The sequence below is a fragment of the Sodiomyces alcalophilus genome (genome assembly GCF_042370955.1).
Source record: "Sodiomyces alcalophilus JCM 7366 unplaced genomic scaffold ACRALscaffold_3, whole genome shotgun sequence".
Classification (NCBI taxonomy): Eukaryota; Fungi; Ascomycota; class Sordariomycetes; order Glomerellales; family Plectosphaerellaceae; genus Sodiomyces; species Sodiomyces alcalophilus.
Genome location: NW_027263534.1, coordinates 7,095,237 through 7,113,804, shown reverse-complemented (window position 1 = coordinate 7,113,804; position 18,568 = coordinate 7,095,237). Strand labels below are relative to the sequence as shown.

At 45.5% G+C, this 18,568-nt stretch overlaps 2 protein-coding genes across 2 annotated transcripts; both read left to right on the top strand.

Annotated features, from left to right (window-relative positions):
- Positions 1-2,796: 2,796 nt before the first annotated feature.
- ACRALDRAFT_2019082 (uncharacterized protein) lies at positions 2,797-10,898 on the top strand (the record flags this gene model as incomplete). Its single annotated transcript, XM_071019956.1, has 3 exons — positions 2,797-2,815; positions 2,871-3,037; positions 10,890-10,898. The coding sequence occupies 3 exons, from the start codon at positions 2,797-2,799 to the stop codon at positions 10,896-10,898; spliced, it is 195 nt and encodes a 64-aa protein (XP_070876230.1).
- A 5,019-nt stretch (positions 10,899-15,917) lies between these two features.
- On the top strand, positions 15,918-16,674 carry ACRALDRAFT_2019081 (uncharacterized protein; the record flags this gene model as incomplete). Its single annotated transcript, XM_071019955.1, has 3 exons — positions 15,918-15,962; positions 16,478-16,592; positions 16,664-16,674. 3 exons carry the CDS (start codon positions 15,918-15,920, stop codon positions 16,672-16,674), a joined length of 171 nt encoding a protein of 56 aa, XP_070876229.1.
- Positions 16,675-18,568: the final 1,894 nt, after the last annotated feature.

Below are 18,568 nucleotides of genomic sequence, written 5' to 3'. Positions count from 1 at the left end.
GTAGACTAATAAATAGCTTATCCCGGTCTATCACTATACCCTCTAGGCTGCTAAACCGGCACTTAATCTCTTTATATAGTAACACCGCCAGCTAGGGTGCTATTAGGTCCTTGCGCGTAAGAATAAACAGGGCATACTTTATATACTGGTCGACGACCACGAAAATAGCATTATATATTTACCCGTCGGCCCCTTTTATAGGCAGCAGACCCGTGATAAAATCCATACTAATCTCTTAGAACGGATATATAGGTAACGGTAGCGTCTATAGCTAGCCGTACGGTTTATATCATAGCACCTATGCCCCTTAACACGCCGAATATACGGCGACGTAATCACGAATATCCCCCGCTAAGTCCACCTAGTAGAACTTTGTTAAAATCAGCTTAAGCGTCTTATTCGATCCCACGTGCCCCGCCCTAGGGTTATTATAGTGCTATCGCAGGACCTCCGCCCTTAGGGAGCCCTATATAGGCAGTACTAGCTATCCCTTAAGTAATAGCATATCCTTTTCTCCGAGAGAGTACCCCGCTCTCTTTCCGGTCCCTCGGCGAATATTCTTAATTAAGGATATATAATCCGGGTTAGTGGTCTATAGCCCTCTAACTAAATCTTCTAGTTCCTCGCTAATAGTACGCTAACCTGCCGTTTCGTTCCTAGCTAGCTCTTAGGCTATAGAATATAGGATATACTAATCTGGTATTATAGTAACCCTAGCCTTATTAGCCTCGGGCGTCGGCGATATCTTATCGGCGACCCTTTACTAGGCAGTCGCCTTATACCCCACGTCTCGCGTTTAGGAGCGGGTAATAGCAGCAACAATAACACGCCGGGTACCGTTAATAGGACACAGGGGTTATAGCCCTCTTCCGTCCTTATATTCTCTTAAGCTAAGCAGGGCCCCCTCCTATAAAGTCTATACCCGCTTACGTTTACTAGGCCTGTATTCGGGTAGTATTACCTAAGCGGCTTAAATATATTCGATCTTTACCGCGTTACTTATTAGGGTAAGATAGATACTCGCGACCCGTTAGCGAACACTTATTAAGAGGTCCCTAACTAATTATAACCTTTATGATAAGGTAAGAAGCACGTTATTATATAGCGTTTTGTCCACTATATAATCCGGCTATCTCGATAAGCCGTTTACCGGGTTAGTTTTACCTAGGCGGTGCTATACCTTAAATCGAATAACGATAATCGGTATACCCACCTAGTAAGCCTTCCGCGAAGGTCCCGCGCTAACGCGTTTAGCACGCCTTTAAGCGCCTAATAGTCCGTTAGCACGGTAAACGCCTACCCCGTGCCTTTAAGGTAGTAACGCTAATACTCAAGGCTTTCTATTATAGCTAATAGCTCTTACTATCCTATACCCTATTATTACTCTATCTTGGAAAGCTTCCGCGAGAAGTAGGTAACCGGTCGCTATCTAGTCTCGTGCTTCTAACTCAGTATCCCGGAAATAGCCTTATTCGAGGTATCTATCTCGACCCTTATATCCAGCACTAGCTTCTAGTGCTATAGAATAGTCGCTAACCTAAAGGCGACTTTTAGTAATTCGAATACCCGCTTAGCGCTATCTAGGAACTTAAAAGGTCCTTTTTTTTTACCCGCCTAACTGCCTTTTAGTAGCGTAGTTAACGGCGTTATAACCCTAGAGTGTCCCTTAATAAACCTCTTATAGAAATTAGTAAAACCGAGAAAAACTTAGATATCTCGGAATAACTCGGGCGCCGGCTACTCGGCGACCGTATATATACGTTCCGGGTCTATTATAATACCTTCGCGGGTTACTACGAACCCTAAGAAATCCACCCGGTTATAATAAAAATCGTACTTTAATAGTTTCGCGTATAGCTAGGCCCTATAAAGCTAATCTAAAACCTTCTTTAAGTCGTTTATATACTATTCCTTTAACTTAGAATATATAAGGATATCGTTAAGGTAAGCGATATAATATATATCTAGTACACCGGCGAGTACTTAGTAAATATACGCCTAGAAAGTAGCCGGAGTATTTATTAGCCCGAATAGTATAACCGTATATTCGTAGTAGCCGTATCGTATTCTAAACGCCGTCTTCTAGCGGTCCTCCTTTTTAATCCGGATCCTATAATAGGTATCCTGGATATCCACCTTAGAAAAGTACTTCGCCCCGGCGAGCCTATCTAATAGCTTACCGACCAGGGGCAGAGGGTACCTATTCTTAATCGTTATAGCGTTTAACCCTTAATAATCGATATAGAGTCGTAAGCTACCGTCCTTCTTAGGCACGAATAGTACTAGTAAGCCTATAAGGCTTATTAACTATTAAATATAACCGCTCGCTATCCCTTCGGCGATATACTTCTTTAGCTCCTCTAGCTAGGCCCGAGATAAGGGATATAACGGTCTAAATAGCGGTTCCTTCCCGTCTTATAAGTTAATCGTGTATTCGGCGTCCTTTAATAAGGGCGGCTCCTTCGCGGCCTACTCCGAAAACACGTCCTGGTAGTTAGCGATTTCCGGCGGCAGTTCGACGACCAGTCCGCGCATCACCTTATCGTTTATAGACGGAATAGTTATATCCGGTGTCCCCGGTACGATAATAATAGCGGCAGCGATATATATAATATATACCTTCGCCCGCTTTTTAATAACCTCGCGTCACACACTCTTCTACCTCCACGAGCTGGACCCACCTTTTCCGCGCAAACGCCTTAAAACGCCCGATATTAGTATCGTTTAATTACTCTTTTCGAGCCCGTTATACGCACGCATAGCTTCGCCGTACGCAAGCCGTTATTATGCCGCAAAATGGGTGCGAAAACGCAGCGTGGTGCGCACGCAAAGCCGCCCGAAGATTCTAAGGTGGCCCGTGCGCCCACAAGCCAATCAGAGCCCGGGCCCTCTAAACAGCCCGCACAGACCACCCAGCCTCATACCGAGCCACCCACTAAGCCACGCGCATAGCCGCAGCAGCGCACGCAAACGACTAAGCCAACACAACGCCCGATTCCAACGCAATAAGACCGACCCGGCAGCCCTAGCCGCCGCGGTAGCCCCGAGCCCCCGAATCCGACCCCTCCGAACCCGGCCCCACCTAGCCCCACTTTTCCTAAAACGGCTAGGGACGGGGAAGGGAATATAACTATAGAAGACACCGTATCTAATAACGATTCTAATAAAATAGCCCGCTATAAAACGCCTATATAAGCCTCTAAACGGGACCATAGTGCCTCTATAAGCCCTACGCCTAGAGCCCCCTCTAGGACCCGTATAAACCGGTATATAGCCGACGATTCGGAGGTCGAAAGCCTCCCTGGGTCCCCCTCTAGGGGCCCCCTTTAGGACCCCTTCTAGGGGCCCCCCCTGCTAGACCTGCTAAAAAACAGGGTCTAATTAGCTCTGCCTGGGCTAAAAAGACCTAAAGACCTGCTAAAGAATTCCCCCCTCTGCCCCAGAAGTCGACTAGTTCGGCTAGTAAGGCCCAGGTTAAAGGACTTCTCTAGCAGGCTCTTTAGCTAGTTTAGCAGGCCTATAGCCTCGACGCCGCCCCCCCGATTAAGGCCCTTCTTACAGGGCTTAAATCCACTATTAAAGGAACCTCTACGGGTCCTATAACCCCCGTGGCACCTATTACCTTAGCACTTAAACAGAAGGCTAACGAACTAGCTTAGGCTATTCGTAAACTTATAGAATAACAGCAGTAGTAGCAGCCCCTTTATAGCCAGGCTGCTACTAAAGGAATTTAAGCCCCCTATAGAGCCACAGGCTCTACAGGGCCTACGGGCTCTATAGGGCCTGCCCCTATACCCCCCGCCCTAAAAAACCCGAAAAAGATCCGAAGAGTAGTGCTCCAACCTACTAAAGGACAATCCCTCGGGGATATCGACCCCCTCGAGCTATAGAATAGGATTAATAAGGTTCTAAAAACCCCTGCCGTTACGGTAGTCAGCTCCTCGACTAAGGGGAACCTCGTCCTAACCCCAGGCCCGAAATACACTACCGAACAGCTCCTAGAATCATAAAATCAGTGGTTTAAAGAGCTAAAAGACCTGCCTTTTTAGGCCCCTTAGCCTACTAGCGACTGGTTTAAACTAGTCGTTAAACAGGTCCCGGTCCACCCTTTCAAAAAACAGGACCCCTCTAACGCCCCCTAGGATCAGGGCCTCCGTTCCAGCCTAGGCCGAGGCCTAGCTAGTATAGCCACCGAAATTACGACCTTTAACCCTATTAAGGTCGTAGGCCAGCCTCGGTGGCTAGGCCGCCCTGACCCCCTATTTAATAGCGGCACTATTATCCTAGTAGTGCCTACCGAAGCAGAGTAGAAGCACTGCCTAAAATTTAGCCTATAGATCGCTAGCTAACGCCTTAAGGTCTATAAATATAGGCCTATAACCCCGAAGACTTAGTGCTCTAAGTGCTGGAAATTCGGCTATACCAGGGGTACCTATAAGGCCGAAACGACCTGTTTTATCTACGCCGGTAACCACGAGCACTAGAGCGAATACTATTATAACCGCTATAAAGAATACGGTATCTGCGTCCATACTAAATACCACTACTATAACTATAACGGCGATTACCCCCCGGATAGCCCGGACTACGAGGTTATTCGAGCTATTAAAGCCTAACTACGCCTATAAATAGTGGGTTTTCTAGCTTAAAAAGACCGAAGAACGGGCTACTATTTATTTAATATAACGCTAATAAATAATAACCGGCCCACGAATCGATCCTGGAATAGGCTTTAGAGGCTTCGGCTAATATAGTCCTAATTCAGGAACCCTACTGCTTTTAGAAACCGGAAGGCTAGGTAATTAAAAACCACTCGGCCTTCTACACCGCCCCCCCTACCTCCTACACCTCCCAGGTCTTCCCTCTTAGGCCTAGGGTGCTAGCCTATATTAAAAGGGCTAGTAATATCGACTTTTCCCTTCGAAACGACCTCCTTAATAACCTAGACGCTTAGATTATAGAGGTCTACTTTCTATAAACCTTTTATATCCTACACGTCTATAATTAAGAAAAGCTTGACCCCTCGAAGAGTACTAGGGGCCCCCCTAGACCGCTAACGACCCCCCCGGGGCCCCCTGGCCCCCCCTTAACCTCCCTCCCCCTTTTTAGACTTTATAGCCCGCCCCTAGACGGAAGAAAGGGTCCTATAGGGCCTCTTAATCCCTAGGCCCGCCCTTATTATAAGGGACTTTAACAGGAACCACTAGCAGTAGAACGGGGCTACGTTAAACCAGGATACTATTAAGGCCTAGCCTTTAGTAGACTAGTTAAATACCCTCGGAGCTATCTATTTAATAGACCCTAAAAAGGTTAACCTGTATAAAGGGACCCTAATTAGGGATAACCTACGCCGGGAGTTAGTTATAGACCTAGCTTTCTATATACCCGGCTTCCACCGCCTCTACTTTAATAGCTAGAGGTATATCGATAACACCACCTCCGATTACCGCGCTATTCTAATCTCGGTAGCTATTTTAGGTCCTAAAGGCCCTATAAACAAAGCTATCCTACCCGCCTATAACTATAAATTAGCGGACTAGGATCTATTCTCTAGGTCTCTAAAGGACCTAGAACCCTAACTAACCCTTTAGCTATAGTAGGCGATCGACGCTATAGACTAGGACTCTATAGGTCGCTACCTCTTAAGCTCTATTACTATAGCCCTGGAGTCTTCCACGCCTAGGCTTAAAGTAGTAGAGCGTTCGAAACCGTGGTGGACTAAAGAGCTAAAGACCCTACGAAAAGAGAGTAGTAGGGCCTTTAGGGTCTTTAAGAAAAAGGTAAAAAAGGGGGCTCCGACCCCCCGGCTTACCCCCCTTAAAGCCGCTTAGAAAGCAGCCCGAAACGCCTACTATCGCGCTATAAAAACAGTAAAAACCGACTACTAGGAGGCCTTCCTAGCCTAGGCCGAAGGTAACGAGATTTTTAAGGCGTATAGCTATATAAAAAGCAGCCTTAACGCTAAAATACCCCCTATTTAGGGACTAAAAGGCCCGAAGGCCTATACCTTCGAGGATAAGTGTAATACACTCCTAAGGACCCTATTTCCTACCCCCGAGGCTACTAAGGCTACCGAGGCCACCGAGGCCACTAAGGCCACCGCCACCGACGCCCCTAAAGCCCCTGTTCGTATAGGCCCTTTAGGGGACCTAGGCCCCTCTAGCCCCTCTAGAGTGCCCTAGAACCTAACTAGTTTAGGTAGTAAGGACTCTAGAAGAAGGCCCTAGGAGTAGCCTAGCCTATAGGCTATTAAGCTATAGCGTGCTATCTTTAGAGCTGCTATAGGTAAGGCACCCGGCCCGGATCGTATAGGCTTAAAACCCATCTAATAAGCCTATAATACGATACCGGAGGTCTTCCTATAGGCCTATTTAGCTCTTTTTTTAGTGGGTTATCACCCTACCTGCTAGAAAGAGGCCCTTAGCGTTATACTGCCTAAGCCAGGGAAAAAGGACTATTTATATCCTAAGTCTTATAGGATTATAGCCCTTCTAAACTGCTTAGGTAAAGTACTAGAAAGGGTTATAGCTGCTAGACTCGCCTTCCTTATAAACTCACGTAACGATCTTCTGCACCCTAGTTAAATAGGGGGTAGAAAACAACGCTTAGCTATCGATACAGCCCTTCTTTTACTAAATTATATCTAAAAATAACGGAAAAATCAGAAAACCTTAGTCGTGTCGACCCTGTTTTTGGATATTAAAGGCGCCTTCGATCACGTCGCCAGGCTATAGCTCCTTCGCACCCTATAATAGCTTTAACTACCCCCGAACCTAGTTAGCTGGGTCGCCTCCTTTATAGAAAATAGGCGTATCTAGTTAGCGTTTAAGGGGCAGGTCTAGTAGCCCACCCCCCTAAATATAAGGGTCCCACAGGGCTCCCCCGTATCCCCTATACTCTTCCTGATATATTTCAGGGGGGTTATAGTGGATAAAGGGTTCCAGGGGCTATAGCTCTCCTATATAGATGATTTTCAGCTATCCGTAGCTTCTAAATCAGCTAGTAGGAACTATAAGGCCCTAGAGTTAGCAGCCAACGCCCTTTTTAGCGCCGCCGAAAATAACCAGGTCCTCTTCGACCCGCAAAAAACAGAGCTTATCTATTTCTATAATAAACGCTCTATAGTTAATAACTTAGCTACTATAGCAGGGCACGAAATTAGGCCTACCGAGGGGGCTATTAGGTGGCTTAGGGTCTGGTTCGACCCTAAGCTATCCTTTAAACCCCACGTCGAAAAACGGTTAAACTCAGCCACTAGCGCCTTAAATCGACTATAGAGGCTCGCTAGCTCCTAGAAGGGCCTGTCTTTTAGGGCCCTACGGTAGCTATATATAGCCTGTATATCCACTATAGCTAACTTCGGCTTATAGCTCTGGTAGGACCCCGGGTCCTAAAAAACCCACCTAGTAGACCGACTAGAACGCCTATAATACGGCGCTCTAGTTAGAGCCCTAGGTGCCTTCAGGGGCTCCCCCCTCCGCCCTCTAGAACTAGAAGCCGCTGTTCCACCGGCCCGGGTTCGGTTAAATAGATCTAATAGGCTCTACGCCTTTAGGATCTTAAAATTCCTACCGAACCACCCGGTAAAAAAGGAGCTTCTAGATAGTGTCCGTGACGAATTAAGTAACGACGATAACGACCTCGCCCTCTTCTAGACCCTGCAGCCCTCCATATAGCTTTATAAGCTAGGGGGGGAATTACCGGCCTTAGTAGGGTCCTCCTAGGATATAGAGGCCCCGTCTACTAAGTAGGAGGCCCCCTAGGCCTTAGCGCCTTTAGCGGACCTACGCCCCTATTTTCCTAGCCCGACAGCACCGTAGCCCTCTATATAAGACCCTACCGACCCTAAAACAGCCCACCTCGAAGCTCTAAAGGAAATCCAGTCCCTCGGTAGCTAGGTATCTATTTTCTATACCGACGGCTCCTAAGGCCACCCTATAGGCCACCCTATAAGCCACCCTATAGGCCCCCCGGGCCCTATAACGCCTAAATAGGCGGTAGCCGCTATTATATAGTGGTTACCCGCTAATAGGCCCTATAAAGCCCTAGGAATTAACCTAGGCCCCTCTACCGAAGTCGCTGACGCTAAACTATACGCTATAGTTCAGGCCTTAGAGACTGCTTTATAACAGTCTTCCAGGCCCCTAGAGTGCTATATTTTTAGCGATTCACAGGCGGCTATTCAGAAGCTTTAGGGTCCCTTATAGTGGGCTATAACTACTAAAAATCATATCTCCCGCCTTAAACAATAAGGCACCTCGGTCTTTATCTGGTAGGTCCCGGCTTATATAGGGATAAAGGGCAACGAACTAGCAGATAAGGTAGCTAAACGGGCTCTAGACCCGGGAAAAGCTACTAAATCTATTAAACTAGTTACTCTTAGTCACCTAAAACGCCGGGCAAACGCAGCTACGATAGCTGACTAGAAATCCCTTTAGGCTACTAAAGAAGACGCCGAAAAAAGGGGTAAAACAGTCCGGCTAGGCCGTCTATATAGGCGCCTAGTCCAGGATAGCCTCCGCTTCTCTCGAAAGCCCCTGTATTTATAGGGCCCGCGGTGGCTTTAATCAGCCTATATCCAGTTAAAAACTGGATTCGGCTACCTAAGACCCCACTAAAAGAGGGCCTAAAACTACTCTATAGACCGCTATTCCTGCCTAGGCTCCCCGGTATAGGATATAGCGTACCTGATTTTACACTACCCTATCTATAGGGCAGAAAGAGACGCCCTACGGGAAGCTCTAGCAGGCCTACCGCTAACTCTGCCGCTATTATTTAGTACTAAAAAGGGGTTATAGGGCCTATAGGCCTTCCTTTTAGCTACTAAGATAGCTACGGCAGAGTGGTTTAAGGGGCAAATTACTACGGATTCTGCGGTCTGATTTTTCCTGGTTTAGTCTTCCTGACTTTAGTATAAAGAACAGGGTATTAGGCAGATTAATACGGAGGATTTCCTTTATTATTTACTGATTTTACTGCTATATAGTACTGTACTTAGCTGTCTTTTAGGACTGTAGCGCCTAGCGCTATAGCCCGCCGCGCCATAGCTCTAGGGCTGTATGCGCGTAATGAATAAAAAACAAAAAAAAAAGGGTCTAGGCGAATTAGACCGGATTTAGGAAGACTAGGCTATATATTATATTAGCGAAATTTAAGTAAAAAACGATATACAATAAAGGATTATTAAAGGATACGCTAATAATTTAAAGTAAGTACCTATACTTACCTAAAACAATAACTATAACTTATTAGTTAAGATCCCTTTCGAGGTAAATAAGGGTCTCCTATACAAGGTGGACCTAAGTAAAAGAAAACGCCTTTATATCCCCTTCTCCTTATATAAGGAATTCCCTTTGGCTGCCCACGATAACCGGTATTATTTCGGGGCTAAACGGATATAGTATAATTTAGTTAGCCGCTTTATAATCCTATAACTCCGTAAAGAGGTCGACTTATATATCGCTTAATATAAGATATATTATACCTACTAAACGGATCGACAGGCTCCCCTTAATAAGATATAGCCTGTCTTAATACCCCTAATCCCCTTCTATACTATTACTATAGACTTTATTATTAGGTTACTCGAAGTACCCTCCGTAGAGATAGTATAGTAGCGCGAAGGCTTTCCTTTATTCGATACCCTCCTAACCATCAGAGATAAGTTCTTAAAGGCCTCCCTGCTTATCCCTGGCTATAGCACCTATACCGTAAAGGACTAGGTATCCGTGCTCTTTTAAGCCCTCTAGATAGGTAACTAGGGTATCCCCCGCGCTATTATCTCGGGCCGTATCCCTAAGTTCTGATTAGACTTCTAGATAACTCTATAGAAGGTAGCCGGAACTAAGCTAAAGTTCTTAACGGCCTAGCATCCCTAAATCGATAGTATTTCCGAGAGGGAAGAAGTAAACCGTTAAGATCGGGATATATATATACCTAGCGGATAACTTAAACGCCTTATAGCCGAAGGTGATTATACGTTTATAGTTTAACTTAAATAACGCCTTTAATAAGACGCTTAGCTATATACTAAACGAGATACTATATAGTACTAAAACGAATAGTCTGCTTACCCTAATTAGTAATATTAAACCTAAGTTCGTATATAAGATATTCTAGGAGGATACTAAACTTATTATCGTAATAGCATAGATATATATAAAGCGCCTATACGATAAGAAAGAGCGTAATATCAGATTCTAGCCCGGCAACCGAGTATACGTCCACCTTAGCCGCGGATACTCGCTCCTAGGTAAGGCCAGCTATAAGCTTAGCGCCTAAGGGATAGGCCCCTTTAAGGTCCTTAAGTAAGTATTACCGCTAGCGTACCGATTAGATCGGCCTAAGACTCTTATCGTGCACCCCGTTATTTATATTACTTAACTCTAAATAGTTAGGTTCGCGGAGATACTAGATACTATAGGACCCGTCAATATATAGGACGGAGACTAAGAGTAAGAGCGGGACCTATATAAGCACTATAAGATTAAGGCTATCCTGGATAAACGGATTACGTATAAAGGAAGAGGCAGACTATATACCGAGTACCTTATTCGATAAAAGGACTGGCCGGACTAATAGAATATATAGATACCGGTAGACGTAGTAGAAGCTCCGGATTTAGTAGAGGAATTCGAAGGATATTAAAGAGCCTTAGAGATGCTTTGTTTAGTATTAAAGGGAGTAAAAGAAGTTAAAAGACCCGAGCCCGGCGAGCTTTAAAGAACTAAAAGAGCCTATTTAGCCTCGCGGCGGAGCTAGGCTAGAGCTAAAGAATCGTCCCCCTTAATAACGGAAACTCCGCTAGCTCCCAGAAGGGCCTGTCTTTTAGGGCCCTACGGCAGTTATATATAGCCTGTGTATCCACTATTGCTGACTTCGGCTCACAGCTCTGGTAGGACCCCGGGTCCCAAAAAACCCACCTAGTAGACCGACTAGAACGCCTAAAATACGGCGCTCTAGTTAGGGCCCTAGGTGCCTTTAGGGGTGCCCCCCTCCGCCCTTTAGAACTAGAAGCCGCTATTCCACCGGCCCGGGTTCGGTTAAATAGATCTAATAGGCTCTACGCCTTTAGGGTCTTAAAATTCCTACCGAACCACCCGGTAAAAAAGGAGCTTCTAGACAGTGTCCGGGACGAATTAAATAACGACGACAACGACCTCGCCCTCCTCCAGACCCTACAGCCCTCCACACAGCTCTATAAGCTAGGGGGGGGGCTACCGGCCTTAGTAGGACCCTCCTAGGATATAGAGGCCCCGTCTACTAAGTAGGAGGCCCCCTGGGCCTCAGCGCCTTTAGCGGACCTACGCCCCTATTTTCCTAGCCCGACAGCACCGCAGCCCTCTATACAAGACCCCACCGACCCTAAAACAGCCCACCTCGAAGCCCTAACGGAAATCCAGTCCCTAGGCAGCTAGGCATCTATTTTCTACACCGACGGCTCCCAAGGCCACCCCACAGGCCCCCCGGGCCCTACAACGCGTAAACAGGCGGCAGCCGCTATTATACAGTGGTCACCCGCTAATAGGCCCTGTAGAGCCCTAGGAATCAACCTAGGCCCCTCTGCCGAAGTCGCTGACGCTGAACTATACGCTATAGTTCAGGCCCTAGAGACTGCCCTATAACAGTCCTCCAGGCCCCTAGAGTGCTATATTTTCAGCGATTCCCAGGCGGCTATTCAGAAGCTTCAGGGCCCCTCGTAGTGGGCTATAACTACTAAAAACCATATCTCCCGCCTTAAACAACAAGGCACCTCGGTCTGTATCTGGTAGGTCCCGGCTTATATAGGGATAAAGGGCAACGAACTAGCAGATAAGGTAGCTAAACGGGCTCTAGACCCGGGGAAAGCCACTAAATCTGTTAAGCTAGTTACCCTTAGTCACCTAAAACGCCGGGCAAACATAGCTACGATAGCTGACTAGAAATCCCTTTAGGCTACGGAGGAAGACGCCGAAAAAAGGGGTAAAACAGTCCGGCTAGGCCGCCTATATAGGCGCCTAGTTCAGGATAACCTCCGCTTCTCTCGAAAGCCCCTGTATTTACAGGGCCCACGGTGGCTTTAATCAGCCTATATCCAGTTAAAAACTGGATTCGGCTACCTAAGACCTTACTAAAAACAGGCCTAAAACTACTCTATAGACCGCTATTCCTGCCCGGGCTCCCCGGTTCAGGATACAGCGCACCTGATTTTACACTGCCCTATCTATAGGGCAGAAAGAGACGCCCTACGGGAAGCTCTAGCAGGCCTACCGCTAACTCTACCGCTGTTATTTAGTACTAAAAAAGGGTTATAGGGCTTATAAGCCTTCCTTTTAGCTACTAAGATAGCTACGGCAGAGTGGTTTAAGGGGCAAATTACTACGGATTCTACGGTCTGATTTTCCTGGTTTGGTTTTCCTGACTTTTGTATAAAGAACAGGGTATTAGGCAGATTAATACGGAGGATTTCCTTTATTATTTACTGATTTTACTGCTATATAGTACTATACTTAGCTGTCTTTTAGGACTATAGCGCCTAGCGCTATAGTCCACCGCGCTATAGCTCTAGGGCTGCATGCGCGTAATGAATAAAAAAAAAAAAAAAAAAAAAAAAAAACGGAAACTCCTTTAGGAGGTATAACCGGTATAAAAAGAATAATATTATCTAATCTCGAACTAGTAAGAATAGAAGCCCTACCGGCTATATAACCCTGGCGTACACGTAAATTAGCATAGCTAGCTCGAAAATAAAAAGATTTCCTTAGCCGCCTATAGCTTTACTATTTCCCTTTATTCTTTACTAATAGCTAAGCCGTTATAATAACTATTCTAACTATAAAGCCGCTTAGCCGTTCCCTTTATCACGATTTCTATTATAATTCTTTATAATTTAACGATTCTTTACTATTAATAAGCCGTATAGAGCTATCAAGTTACGCTATTCCCTATTACATATATACACTATCGGCCCTAGTTAATTCCCTTGTAACCTTATGCACGACCCTAGTTATCACTCTATACCCCCTAATATAACCTTTTATATAGTTACTTGCCCGATAAACGTTTATTATTCTAAAGACTAAGAACTCCGGGAGCAGTTTATATATTAGTTTGGAAACGGACAAGACGGGTCCGGGCTGATATTTAACGGATATTTTAGAGCTATTAGTCTATTTAGTGACGAGAACGGCGTTGCTTATTATCCTATAACGGCCGGCCTAGCTTTTAAATAGTGGATTATAGACTACGAGGCTATTATAAAGCGATACTATCGTTAGGCTATTAAAAAGGGATATGACGATCCCTAAAATAGGCGACTAGACCGTACCTTCTTCGCTCTGCAGACTAACGCTAATAAGCGCGTTACCGTAACCCGGGTAAGGGAGATTATACTAGAGTACCTATAACCCTAGTTCTTACTAGATAATAATTCTATTATCGTATACTGGCCTTAGTGCGAATAATTATTCGAGTAATACCTTATAATGGCTAGATATAACGCCCCCCGCGGCCTAGACGGGCAGTTCCTACACGGGTCGGCCCGGAGGGCTAGTCGGATTATGGTTACCGAAACAGGCTCTCCTATATAAGTCACTAACACGCCGGCTAGCCGCTAAAGCCCCGCGCCTCGCGGCGCCTATCTCTTAGCCGAGATAATTAATAAAATCAACGAGACTAATAGTATTAGCCTTATATTAGCGGAGGCGATTGATAAGCTTAGTAACGGCGTTATCGATCTGGATTTATTTATCTCAGTAACTAAAGAATACCGAGATTATATCTAGTAATAGCGGCAACTATTAAGAACTATATATAAACCCTTAAAGAACGCCCCGTACTAGCTATCCGTTTAGGAACGGATATCCTAAACTAAACCAGCCTAAACCTATCCCTAAATATCGGTACACTATCCACGCTAACTATCACTAATAGTAATAAGCGCGCCCGCGAGGGTACGGGGTCGGAGCCTATAGCTAAACGACTACTATTTACCCTGCAGGGTAAGGAACGTATCTGAATATAAACGGCTAAGGCCTTTGTAGGCCGCCTTAAAGATAATAACGCTCGTGTTATAACGGAGGAATACGAGTATAAGGGCTGCACGCTAGCTATCGTAACCTGGCGTTAACACGCCGTTATTACGCTATTACCCACGGTCAAGTTCGTAATAGACTTTATTAAGGAATATATTATTAAAAGCGATATATAGCGAGCTGCCGATATGCCCCTCCTGACCACGTTATGGCGTATAGAGGCCTTTATCTAGGTGGCTAGGTTAGAGGATAACGGCACTCTAGACGAAGGTAAATGCGCTAGTATAGCGAATAGGTTGACTAACGATATAAGCTTGCTTATAGACGCTATCTACTATACCGCGGTTATTTATGACCACTATAAGAATAACTAGCGTAAGGGATTATTAGCGTTATACGATTTAGTCGGCGGCGACCTTAAGTACCGTAAGGAGTGCACTTAGCCGGGAGATACCGAGGTTATCCTCGGGATACCTATAAAGGAATAGGGTTTGCCTAATCTATAGCTGGGAGCCCTAGACGTGGAAATTCCATAATAGAGTAGGAATAGATAATACCGGTGATGTTTATTCTTTTGCTTTATTATTTCGGTTTATTTTTCTAGAGTCCCGGGTTAGTAATTATATAACGAAGGGATAGGCGGCTAAGCATAATTACTAGCGCTATAGATAGAGTCTAATAGAGTTAGGAAATTACGCTATAAAGCGCTATTATGTACTATAGCTTTTTTTTTTATCTGTTTAGCCTTGGCCACGAATAAAACATTATAACCACGTCTACCGCTTATTACTAGTATAATAATCGGCCACGCCGAGTCTAAGTTAGACCTTATAGACCTTAAGAGACGCGGAAGCCAGCGGGACGTAGGGCTTTACCTTTCCCGGAGTATATACTACGCACCACTATCTGGTATTATACCAGGACCTAAAATCATATAGCTCCAGATTAGTACCAGCACTATACGGGCACTAAATCCGTATAGCGCTGGATTAGTGCTAGCCCAATACCGGCACTAAGCTAGTATAGCGCTAGACCGGTGCTAGCACTATCCTAGCACTATACCTAGTATAGCGCTTAGCGTTAGATAGTCCGAGGTTCCCCCGTAGATATACAGGGCCGGAACCTCGCCCTCTTTTTTAGAGAATATATCCTATTTATATATTATTTACTACACCCTAAGGTTACCTAACTCAAATCCTCGTATAGGTCTAAGAGTACTGGCTGGCCAGAGATATATACGGTTAGTGCGTGTTAGCTATCTTATTAATTACCTTAAACAACGCATTATACTCTATATCTTTAGAAGACTCCTTCTTTATCGTATTTATTATTAAATACCCGCTATCCTAGTAAGACTCTGACTCTATTAGGCCTATGCATAAGGTCCTATACCTCGCGATTAATAAGTGCTTTCACTTATTATTCTATTACCGGTTTATACGTGGTATTAAAGTTCTCTAGGCGTTTAGCTACACGGTAGTTTTTCGGCAGGGAATTACGTTTTATTATAGTCATCACTTCTTTAACGCTAAAGCAGATTATCATCTCTTCTTAATCTAAGGAATCCGGGGATATCAGTTAGGCCACCTCGTCAACACAACGCTCTAGCATAGGTTCGAGTTATTCTGACTATACCACTTAGTTATTCCGACTATAGTTCAGACCTAGACTCTAATCTCCCTACCAATTTTCCTTATTAATCCACTAAGTATATCTTCTATCTATATCGTTAATCTATGTCGTCAATCTACGTCGTCAATCTACGTCGTCAATCTACGTCGTTAATCTACGTCGTTAATCTACGTTGTTAATCTACGTCGTTAATCTATAGATACAGGCAGCGTGTCCTGTTACCTCGTTATATAAAGTATGAATAAGATAGCCGCGGTCGTGTGGGCGTTAGGTATGGGCGTGGAAGACAAAGACAAAGACGAAGACGAAGACGAAGGAGTTACTGCTACTGCTGCTACTAGCTCGATCGAATAAACAAACTATCCATTAATTAAGTCTAAGTGATTAAATTAATAAAAAAAGACGTTAAAGTGGTTTATGACCGTGGTTACGAAGGGTTTATATCTAAACTATAGTCGGAATAATCAAGTGGTATAGTCGGAATAACTCGAACCCTAGTATATTATTGGTCCTATACCCCCCTATGGGAGTAGAATCAGGAGTATAGGCAGAGGTAGAAGCAGGGGTAGGGGCAGTCGCCTTAACCTCTACCTTAACCTCTCTTATAATATCGATAATAATATCTATATCGATAAGCACTACTTCGTAGTCTAGTTAGGGTTCTTATAGTTATTCTTATTAATATATCACTTCCGCAAAGCTAACGTCTCTTACGCGAAGGACCCTCTCACGTATATACACACACTCTTCCACCTCTACGAGCTGGACCCACCTTTTCCGCGCAAACGCCCCAAAACGCCCGATATTAGTATCGTTCAATTGCTCTTTTCGAGCCCGTTGTGCGCACGCACAGCTTCGCTTTACGCAAGCCGTTGTTATGCCGCAAAATAGGTGCGAAAACGCAGCGTGGTGCGCACGCAAAGCCGCCCGAGAATTCTGAGGTGGCCCGTGCGCCCGCCGCCCAATCAGAGCCCGGGCCTTCTAAACAGCCCGCATAGACCACCCAGCCTCACACCGAGCCACCTACTAAGCCACGCGCATAGCCGCAGCAGCGCACGCAAACGACTAAGTCAACATAACGCCCGATTCCAACGCAATAAGACCGACCCGGCCGCCCTAGCCGCCGCGGCAGCCCCGAACCCCCGAATTCGACCCCGGACCCGGCCCTACCTAGCCCCACTTTTCCTAAAACGGCTAGGGACGGAGAAGGGGATATAACTATAGAAGATACCGATTCTAACGACGATTCTAACGAAATAGCCCGCTATAAAACGCCTATATAAGCCTCTAAACGGGACCGTAGCGCCTCTATAAGCCCTACGCCTAGAGCCCCCTTTAGGACCCGTATAAACCGGTATATAGCCGACGATTCGGAGGTCGGAAGCCTCCCTGGATCCCCCTCTAGGGGCCCCCTCTAGGACCCCTTCTAGGGCCCCCCCCCTGCTAAACCTGCTAAAAAACAGGGTCTAATTAGCTCTGCCTGGGCTAAAAAGACCTAAAGACCTGCTAAAGAATTCCCCCCTTTACCCTAGAAGTCGACTAGTTCGGCTAGTAAGGCCTAGGTTAAAGGACTTCTCTAGTAGGCTCTCCAGCTAGTTTAGCAGGCCTATAGCCTCGACGCTACCCCCCCGATTAAGGCCCTTCTTATAGGGCTTAAATCCACTATTAAAGGAACCCCTACGGGTCCTATAACCCCTATAGCACCTATTACCTCTATACTCGAATAGAAGGTTAACGAGCTAGCTTAGGCTATTCGTAAACTTATAGAATAATAGTAGTAGTAGTAGCAGCAGCCCCTTTATAGTTAGGCTGCCGCTAAAGGAGCTTAAGCCCCCTTGGGAGCCATAGGCCCTATAGGGCCTACGGGCTCTATAGGACCTACGGGCTCTATAGGGCCTGCCCCTCCCCCCCCTACTACTCTAAAAAACCCGAAAAAGGTCCGAAGAGTAGTGCTCTAGCCTACTAAAGGATAATCCCTCGGGGAAATCGACCCTCTCGAGCTTCAAAATAGGATTAATAAGGTCCTAAAAACCCCCGCTATTATAGTAGTTAGCTCCTCGACTAAGGGGAACCTAGTCCTAACCCTAGGCCCGAAATATACTGCCGAATAGCTCCTAGAATTATAAAATCAGTGGTTTAAAGAGCTAAAAGACCTGCCTCTTTAGGCCCCTTAGCCTACTAGCGACTAGTTTAAACTAGTCGTTAAACAGGTCCCGGTCCACCCTTTCGAAGAACAGGACCCCTTTACCGCCCCCTAGGAGGATTAGGGCCTCCGCTCCGGCCTAGGCCGAGGCCTAGCCGGTATAGCCACCGAAATTACGACCTTTAACCCTATTAAGGTTGTAGGCTAGCCTAGGTGGCTAGGCCGCCCTGACCCCTTATTTAATAGCGGCACTATTATCCTAGTAGTGCCTACCGAAACAGAGTAAAAGCACTGCCTAAAATTCGGCCTATAGATCGCTAGCTAACGCCTTAAGGTCTATAAATATAGGCCTATCACCCCGAAAACCCAGTACTCTAAGTACTAGAAATTCGGCTATACTAGGGGCACCTATAAGGCCGAAACGACCTGTTTTATTTACGCCGGTAACCACGAGTATTATACCGAACACTACTATAACCGCTATAAAGAATACGGTATCTACGTCTATACTAAATATCACTGCTATAACTATAACGGCGACTACCCCCCGGATAGCCCGGATTACGAGGTTATTCGAGCTATTAAAGCCTAACTATTCTTATAAATAGTGGGTTTTTTAGCTCGGAAAAAAGCTCGAAAAACAGGCTGCTCTTTATTTAATATAACGCTAATAAATAATAACCGGCCTACGAATCGATCCTGGAATAGGCTTTAGAGGCTTCGGCTAATATAGTCCTAATTTAGGAACCCTATTGCTTTTAGAAACCGGAAGGCTAGGTGA